The sequence below is a fragment of the Bidens hawaiensis genome, unplaced genomic scaffold, assembly GCF_021521415.1.
Source record: "Bidens hawaiensis isolate Kalapana, Puna unplaced genomic scaffold, B.hawaiensis_p1.1 tig00065452_1, whole genome shotgun sequence".
In the NCBI taxonomy this organism is placed as follows: domain Eukaryota; kingdom Viridiplantae; phylum Streptophyta; class Magnoliopsida; order Asterales; family Asteraceae; genus Bidens; species Bidens hawaiensis.
The window spans coordinates 38,458-47,834 of record NW_027506582.1 but is presented as its reverse complement, the minus strand read 5'-3'; the positions used below and the strand labels follow the sequence as shown (position 1 = coordinate 47,834).

The following is a 9,377-nucleotide window of genomic DNA, read 5'->3' as shown; positions in this document are numbered from 1 at the left end:
CCGTATTAATTTTTTTTTAAGTTGCATGTAACAGGTCATATAATATTCACTTGAATCAATTCATGTTGTTGTAATCTAAAAATGAAACTCCATTTGGATTGTACAATAGTAGGTAGTATAGTATAAGAGGGTAAGAGCAAGGCATAACGCATTATGGTTACCCTTGGGGCCCAAAAAGGTGTACACAACCCATAAACATCTTCTTTAACAATAAGCCCATCACTAACAGAACACCAATTTACCATTTTCAAATCACCGGTTCTCCAACCCCACCTCTGTAACTCGGGATTGGTTGATTCAATTCGATTCGATCTCCAACCACCGATCAATATCATCATGTCATGGTTGGCTCGATCAATCGCCAACTCCCTCCAAATCGACGACCACGATCCACCCACCACCTCAACCCAATCTAATTCTCAAACCCTAACCGGAGTCCAGGAAGACCTTTCCGAGTTCACCGAATCCTTATCCCGTCAAATCTGGACCGTCGCTTCCTTCCTCTCTCCTCCTCCACCACCACCCTCCGATCGGATTAACGGTGATGATGACGTGTCCAATTCAAATTGTGAGGTTTTAAATTCGAAATTGGATGTGGGTATGGAGTCTGTTGGTGTTACGGATGAAGTGTTGGTGTTTGCTACGAATATAGCCCATCACCCAGAAACCTGGTTGGATTTTCCTTTATCCGAAGAAGAAGAAGAAGAAGAAGATAATGATGGTATTTTTAATATTTAATTGATTTGAATTTTGGGGTTTTTTATTAAACCCATTTAAACCTAAGATAAAGATTCTTGATTTCCCCCAAATTTTGATTAAAGCCCATTTAAAATCTAAATTAAGATTCTTGATTTTCCAAAATTTTGATTAAATCAAGATTCTTTTCCCATTTTCCATCATCACATGATTTTAGTTGAATATTCTTGAAAACATAGATTCATCTGTCATGTAAACACAGTGCTGTACATCGGCAATGCGATTTCACGTAATCGGTCAAAATCGGGCCAAATTGGATTTTGGTTTTAACCCGTTAACTCGAGTTCCTGACACGATCCAAGAACTGATGTGTTAATATTTGAATTTTTGCTCATTGATTTGTTATGTTTACGTTTAAACACGTCTTCGACTATACTATGTGAACTTTGAAGTATTTTTGTGAACGTTTATATGTAATTTTGTTATTAGTATATATATAATTTCGAAAATTTTCATATAGTTTTTTTATAATTACATATAAAATTTCCAATCTGATTAATTGCTAGTCGGTACCTCACCACTTGACTAGCGCCTAGCGATGTTGACAACATTGTCTAAACACATTATTTTCTAGATTTATGTTAAAAATTTAAGTTGCTTATTATAACATTATTATTATATCTGTTTTTTTAGATTTTGAAATGTCTGATACACAATGGAACCACACAACTTTAGTGGAACATCATGTGCCCAGATTAGCTGCTCTCAGAATTGAACTCTGTCCTGTTCACATGAGCGAAAGTTACTTTTGGAAGGTTTACTTTGTTCTACTGCACCCGAGGCTCAATAAACGTGATGCTGATCTTCTATCAACACCCCAAGTAAGTTTAACCTGACGTTTCTTTATTAATAGGCTATAAGCAAAGTTGTGGTTCTTATTAATCCATGTGAGAGACGTTACAAATAGGTTGAAGAATGAAGTTGTTTAAAATGCTAGTAGTCTGTTAAAGCCACAGGTTGTTCATTAACTTTTTAGTACTAGTAGGTTAGTTTAAGCAGGTATTTGAAGCAATATTAAGTAGGGGTGTGCAAGAATTTGAATAACCGAACCCAATAAACCACCGACAGTTTGGTCTTATGTATTTATGAAAACTGATTTTTGATTCACTTTCGTTCTTGCTATTAACCGGAAAAAAACCGACATTAAGTAGTTTTAATAAATTTATAAAAAGGTATAGCCCAAAAGTTTTAGGCCCAAATGCGTAATAACCAATTAATCAATAAAAAATTGTAGGCACAAAGTTTAAGGTCCAAATTCATTAGAGCGACTTTCAAATTTCGTCATTTATTATCACCCAAATTACGAAACATGCTCTTTAAAATGGAAAAGTACACTAACTGTTCTTTGTTTTGAAAAGTTATCACGCTTTATTTCATTGCACATTAAGCGTTGTCTGCTAGGCTGATGGTTAAACTGGCTACTACATTGCAGATAGTTGCAGCCCGTACCATGTGGATGAAGGAGTTACAGAATCAAACCAATCCCGAACGAGAACCTTTTGAGTCACACGTGTTGGACCCTCATGAAGATTCCATCACCACTTCATCAGATTCTCCTTCTGCAAACATGTTGGAGAGAACCGTTAATGCTTTTGAACCTGCAACATATAATAATAATAATACAGTTTCAGAAGAACATCCAGATTTGACCAAACAAGACGGGTTAACAAAGGATGCATCAGATCAGAGGGTAGTTTCGTCTTTTACAATACCCGTTGAGGATTTTGGTGATGATGATGACGATTGGATTCATGAGAATTCGGAGTTGGATGGGTATGATGGGCCCGCTGTTGTTGTTGGAGATGAAGAAGACATCTCGTTTAGTGATCTTGAGGATGATGATTGTGTAAAATCACCCATAAATAGGGTTTCAATTCTGAAACGGGCTCATTAACGCGACTTTTGAATTGGGTCCATTGGGACCCGCATTGTCGATCCAATAAGATGACAGTCGGTCTTCCTGGTTAAAGGGTGAAGGTCTGGTATTTGCAACAAGTGTACAGGAAAACAGTGTGTGGGATTGCAATGGCTCATGATATTGGAGTGCTTTGTTGAAGATTGAGAAAGATGAAATTTTGAATTTTTTTGCTTTTTATTCTTTCTTTTGTTTACTATACTACTTTCTTTTTTTTTCATGAATTCATGAAGAGTTTGGGTTGTTGTACAAAGTTCATGGGAATGAATATTGTTGTAATGGAATTGAACTCAAGTATTATGTGTCCTTTAATGTTATTGTCAATCAAATTGTATCTTTATCTTCATTTCGTATGACAGTATGTTTTGAGTTAAAAGTTTAATGAGTTACACATCTAGTGTAATCTCAATGCTGGCACTATACTAAGAATGCATCAGGCATTATACTAAGAATGCATCATTAGTGCATGAACTAAAAGTACCATTAGTAAATGAAATAGCTTTTTTTAAACCCTCTAATGCATTACTCATTTGTATACCATGTGTTAAAGGACTTTTACATTACATTTATTTTAAGTTTAAATCACTTTTAATATAGTAATCGAATAAAATAACGTAAATACGTAATGTTTTAATTTAAAAAACTTTAATTTCTATGTTCGTTGCACCATTTTTATTTCTTTTATATGATACTCTAATATATGTAAATATAGTTTAATAGCAAAGTGTTTGTTTATTATAATAAGTTAATTAAAAATTTTATAAACAGTTTTATTGAGTGTGAATATAATTTGATTATGAAAAATAAATATAAAAAGTGGCAATGATGTTGAAATGTAAGGATTTGTAAGAGTGTGGAGATAGAAAGTATGTGCGTGCTTTTAAGGATTAGTAACAATCAGATGTATAAGTTACGAGTCTGTGTATTTGTAGGTGTTTTTATGCCTTAGCAATGGAAATTGTTTAAACTATAATCATCACATGTAATATAATCATCAAATCATACATTATCTCTAGCACATGTAGTGTAATCACCTATGCATACATTATAAGATAAACACATTTTGTGCAATTAGTATTGATCAATTATAGTATCATGTAACATAATGTAGTGTGAAAAAATAAGTGACTACACTAGAGTATAGTTAGTAACATAGAGATCACAACCTCTGTAACAAGTCTTGGATAAGATGTAGTAGAGGTTACGATTTACACCAAGCATTTCGATCCAAGCAATGCTAGTCATTGAACTTATGATGCCAACATGAATATTGAGACTACAGAACTTCTTTCAATATGTATATGCAAGCAGATGGTAACACTTAAAATCGTATACAAAACACCAAACACCATCACATTTGTTTTTTTTCCTTCTTTTATTTAATCCATAAAAACCAGAATAGCTTATGCACAAAACTGTCAATAATTTGTATAATTGAACTTAAAATAGTTATGTATTTTTGTACATTATAGAAAGTACCTCATATGATCAAATCCTTATTCGTTTTTTTTTAATTAGTTAGTATAAAGTATAAACGGTTAACCAAAAGCCATAATATACAATTTGAAAATTGCTTAAAAAGACCCTCATGTTTTGTTTATAAAAAAACCATCACGAAACTATACAATAATCCCCTCCCCCTCTTTTAACAATGTTTGGAACTAGTACCGGTACCAAAGTTTTGAGTTTCGGTACTGGTACCGGTACCGAATCGGTACCAAAGTTTTGAGTTTCGGTACCGCTTGGGTTTTACCATCGTCCGGTAACGCTTGTGTTTTACCATCGTTCGGGTTTTACCGGCATGCCCGGCGCAATGCGTAAATCCGTAGTTATTAAACAAATAATAATAATAATAATCTACTTATACTAATAAACAAAAATAATAATGATCATGTGTCCTAACCACATTCAATCTTTTCTAATCTTCATTCTCCTTAATTCAAGCTATCCATGGGTCATGTGTTTAATTTGTATGACCCATTAGTTGTAACTCATATAAAAAAAAGGTATTTAATGTAATTTAAATCACAATAACTTTTACTAACCCATTAAATCTAATTTTACTACAAGATATATAAAGTTTTCCATAATTAAAAAAAAAAACATATAAACTATAAACCATTGAATATATATAATAAGTTTAAAATCAAATAGTGAATTATTAAATTAGTGAAATAATGATTTACGAACCATTATCGTATAATAGATATTTAGTTACGTGTGTACATCAAATTTCGTTGAATAAATACAATATTTATAATCTTACAATTTGTAAAACACTATTTAACTTACATTTGTATTGATCATATAAAACATCTTTAATATATTTAGGTACCAATAACTGATTTTATGTCATATTGAAACATTATTTCAATATTAAGAAAATGTTTAATTTAATTATGTAACATTTAAAGTGTGTGATAATATTAAAACTAATCTATAAATTCAAAAGAAAACCCCTAAATTATGTATGATTAAATACTTAAATTTCAGTTATTTGACAAACCGCGTGTAATTCACGGGTTCAAAAGCTAGTAATAATAATAAATGTATTTAGAGGTTTGTGTGATACCCATACCATACCCATGAATTGAAGACCATGTGTCGTAGATCTAAAACAATCAACTTTATTCCAACTTGATTATTCACACGGACGGATCGGATGCACACACTCGACGTATGCTTTCTTTCTTTCTTTCTTTCTTTCTTTCTGCTGTCATCATCATTTCTTGGATTCCCAATTTCCCATAATTTCAATCTCCAATCAACCTACAAATTGGAATTGAAATTGAATTAAGGGTTTCTTTCAGGACCAGTTTCTTCAACTCCAAATCAATCAACATGATCGCCGGTGGACCCCAATCACCTTCTCAGTAAGCAAAGCAAATTCAATCTTCTTTCTTTCTTTTAATATCCAACCCGGACCCAGTTATCTTACTTTCACCCCCCAAAGCTTTGTTTTTAGCAGGATACGTTTTGCTATTCAAAAGAGGACCCGTTTACTCACTTTAGATTAATAATTATTTTGAATCAATTCAAACCTTGGTTGTTTGACACCTTCAAACCCTAATTAATTTGACCCATAATTATCATTTAAGTGTGTGTTTATTTATAGGTTTGCATGATGTAATAATTGCATTAGTCACATTACTCAAACTCATCATTTATATATTTATATTTAGGTATGAGTTGTTGAGTATGGTGAAGAAGCATTCAAATTTAATGGGCAAAACCATGTTAGATGATCCGCAAGACGCTTCCGATGTTGAACTGGACCAGAAGTTTTGGCATGACATTTTGGATTTATATTTCGTTGGTGGACGGGATGCAAATGAACAACAGGATGATGATCTCTTGTTCTTTGTTAGAAAAATGGTACTATTTTAACCTCCTTCACTCAAATGCTTGCTATAAATTGTTCATATTATCATTCCATTATGCTGCAATTTTTGGTTTCAGAGCTTGCATGGTTATGGATTCAATGATAATCTTGAAGGAGGCTCGCCTTATTTTGTACGCAGGTGGGCTACCAAGGTAAATAATAAAGCAATGATGTTTGATACTTTTTTCTTAGTTTTTAGCAAATGAAAGTAAATAATAAAGCAATGTCTTTTGGACAGTTGGATGATTTGGTTGGAGAGAGCTCGGTTATAGATTGGAGGCGTTCGTTGTACTTGAACTTAATTGCTCACACTTCATATAGTGTAACAGTAGCAATTTGCAGGTGAATTATCACACATTGTGAATATACAAGTATGAAGATTATAAATGAGTTTTAAATACACAATTTTATAAAAAATATGATTTCTTTCAGTTACCAGTCTCTTCAGAATCACCAGAATAATCAAGGAACACCACTATCTCCTATATACAAGGTAACACATGTACCACTTTTTTCATCATATGTATTACTTAAAAAAAAGTTGTTTCTTTGTCTTACAATCTTCAGTTAGAATGTGTGCTTAAGCATGTTTTATCAATGTGTGTTCAGATTGTGAAAACGGTCTATGCGTCTCCAACCCGTGTTAATTTTCACTTGGATACGAGAAAGGTAAATAATATTATCACCTTCCAATTCCATGATGTTTATTATTATTTTCTACTTTACTATATGTTGTAGTTTTGTAGAAATGATGTTGTTTATGTGTCCAGGAAGTTGAAACAAAACCTGCATATCCGGATATCTGTTTTGCAGTTGATGACTTCAATTCCACCTTTGATGCTGTGGTAAGTTGACCCGGTTACGTTTATCTCTAACAGGTCAAAAGGGTAATTAAAATATCAATGTCCATTCAAGGCAGGGACCATTGGTGTGACCTGCTTGAAAACCATTGGACTAAACATGTATTTTCCAAAAATAACGCGTCAAATCCCTGAACCTCTGGGAAAACCACAGGGACCAACCGTGGAATTAATATAAAAAAAAGTAGATTGTAATTGGAATAATGTACTTTATGTAATCATGTTATTGGAGTAGTCACTACCAATGAAGCTCGTTAATAAGTTTGTTTTTGGTGATTTAATACTTTATATTTCACATAACCATTGAAATTTGTATATATTATTTGAATATCTTTCTTTATTTCAGGTTTTGACCGATACAGACCACTGCTTCTGTGTACTTCTAAATGCAGTGGGTGGGGCTGCATTTCCCAGTGAAAACACGCCACAAGATAATGTGGATGCTGCACAAACTAATGAAACTAAGGTATATTCATAAGCTCTTAGTTGGATATCAAGAATGTTACTCTATATTTTCATTTTTTAAATTTTCTTTTAGAATTTGAATGCCAATTCATCATCATCATCATCATTGTACTCAGTTATCCCACCAATAGCAAAGCTATGGTAGGGTCTGAGGAGGGTAAGATGTAGATAGCCTTACCTCTCCCCTTTAGGAATAGAGAGGCTTCTTCCGATGAGACCCCCGGCTCGCTAGTAGTTTTGCATCAAGCCTTGGACATAAGGCACATAACACCCAACCATCGGGACACCGCCGATTGGTGCATGTACCCTTGTCTTTTGGCTATCAACGCCACCACATCAATGCCAATTATATATCTTAATTTCAATGTAAATGTGTCTTTTTTTAAATTTTTTTATACTGAGCATGTGCACTAATTTTGTGTATAGTATTAACGAGTTTGTGATTTGTGATCGCAGCTTACTCTGTTCTCAGGTTTTGTTAGCTACCATATGGTTCGTGAAGCCTATGATGGTAAATTTTCACTAGTTCTTTAAACAGATCGTGTCAAATGAACTTTTAATTGTGTGTGTGTGTGTGTGTATAGGATTCTAAGCAGAACACGATTTTTGGGATAACAGAAAGACCCAAATAAATTATTTATCTTTTCAATCTTAAAGGTGTTTAATATATTAGAAAACGGTTGAAATATCATGTTCGTTCATCTCTCCTGAATCTCAAGTCATGTGTAGCCGTGTAGGTTTGATACTTTAACGTAGACATATGTTGTTATACCGTAAACATTTAAATATTAAAGAAAACATATAAACAAGTTAGTTTGCTGATTTTTTATGTACATACCATACGCAGTTGTATGCAAGACAAAAAAATTATACAAATGTGAACCACTCGATAAAAAAAAGTTAAAAGGTTTAAGTTGTTCCTTTCGTTCTTGCAATAATTTAGTGTTCTGTAATGAACCTCATTGTGTATATATTTTTAATAATATTGTTTAAATGCATCTTCATTTTGCTATATAAGGTCGCCTGATTTAAAAATTTATCTATGCTTTTAATTTTCTTATAGAATATTTGCACACACATTAACAATATGCAATTCTTTCATTGGTGAATATTATAGCCGGGAAGTCTGGATTTGGAAGCCTGCTACCGTTTGGTCAATCAACACGAAAACCCGACAGAATATACATGAAAGGCCCAGGAGGTCGAGGGGAAGTCGAGGTTGCAGTTTCCGGGGTTGTAGGTATATAATTTTCTCCTTTTGACTTGTCAAAATATTGGGATCTTTATAACCTAATCGGCTACTGAAAGTGTCACTATTCTTTCAGATCAGAGCCTAGATGAAACCGGGCCTCACTCGCCCCTACAAGGAGGATTAAAGCTTGGAGCAATGGTTAGAAAAGCTGCATCGGTTGCACAGGTGGCAGCAAAAAACGCGTATGCAGTTGCTTCATCCACACGGAATTCAGATGGCATGGTCCCTCTGAAATGCTGCCTTATGTCAATATCACTACCTTGGGAACATATTGCGTCCGATCTTCTTTTTAAGGTAAAGATTGCAGCCTTTTTGTTGTGTGTGTGTTCGGTGGGGAGGGGGGGGGGGGGTATGATATATATTTTTTGACGTGCCTATGATATTTGATATTATACCAGGGAGGTTCGCCGGTGAACTTGTAGGATCGATGGTTGAAAGATGAAGCTCAATTACGATATTATTGGCTTTCACTTTCTTGTTGCCAATGCTGATAAGAATGGAGAGGGGTTCTTGCCCAATGCGTACTTGGAATTTGTATATAGATTGTAATCGTGTTGGGAAGAACATAGGCAATGAAAATGTTTAATCTTTTCAAGGATTGTTGGTTTCCTAGATGTTTAAATTAAATTAGTTGTTAGACAGACAAAGTACTCGTTTTATATTTGTAACTAAAACAAACAGTTTCGGTGCGAGAAGTTCGTAGCAGTGTTGGTTGCTTGCAGGCTGTTATTAATGTAAGAAATTGTC

General features: G+C 33.7%; 2 protein-coding genes across 2 annotated transcripts; both read left to right on the top strand.

The window, feature by feature from the left end:
- Positions 1 to 296: 296 nt before the first annotated feature.
- Positions 297 to 2,650, top strand: LOC143618220 (uncharacterized). Its single transcript, XM_077090516.1, has 3 exons — positions 297 to 721; positions 1,390 to 1,577; positions 2,189 to 2,650. The coding sequence occupies exons 1-3, from the start codon at positions 337 to 339 to the stop codon at positions 2,648 to 2,650; spliced, it is 1,035 nt and encodes a 344-aa protein (XP_076946631.1). The 5' UTR covers positions 297 to 336.
- Positions 2,651 to 5,350: 2,700 nt separating this feature from the next.
- Positions 5,351 to 9,216, top strand: LOC143618218 (uncharacterized). Its single transcript, XM_077090514.1, has 12 exons — positions 5,351 to 5,544; positions 5,854 to 6,046; positions 6,131 to 6,205; positions 6,292 to 6,395; positions 6,486 to 6,546; positions 6,663 to 6,722; positions 6,824 to 6,898; positions 7,260 to 7,379; positions 7,835 to 7,889; positions 8,496 to 8,618; positions 8,704 to 8,924; positions 9,029 to 9,216. The coding sequence occupies exons 1-12, from the start codon at positions 5,513 to 5,515 to the stop codon at positions 9,050 to 9,052; spliced, it is 1,143 nt and encodes a 380-aa protein (XP_076946629.1). The 5' UTR covers positions 5,351 to 5,512; the 3' UTR covers positions 9,053 to 9,216.
- Positions 9,217 to 9,377: the final 161 nt, after the last annotated feature.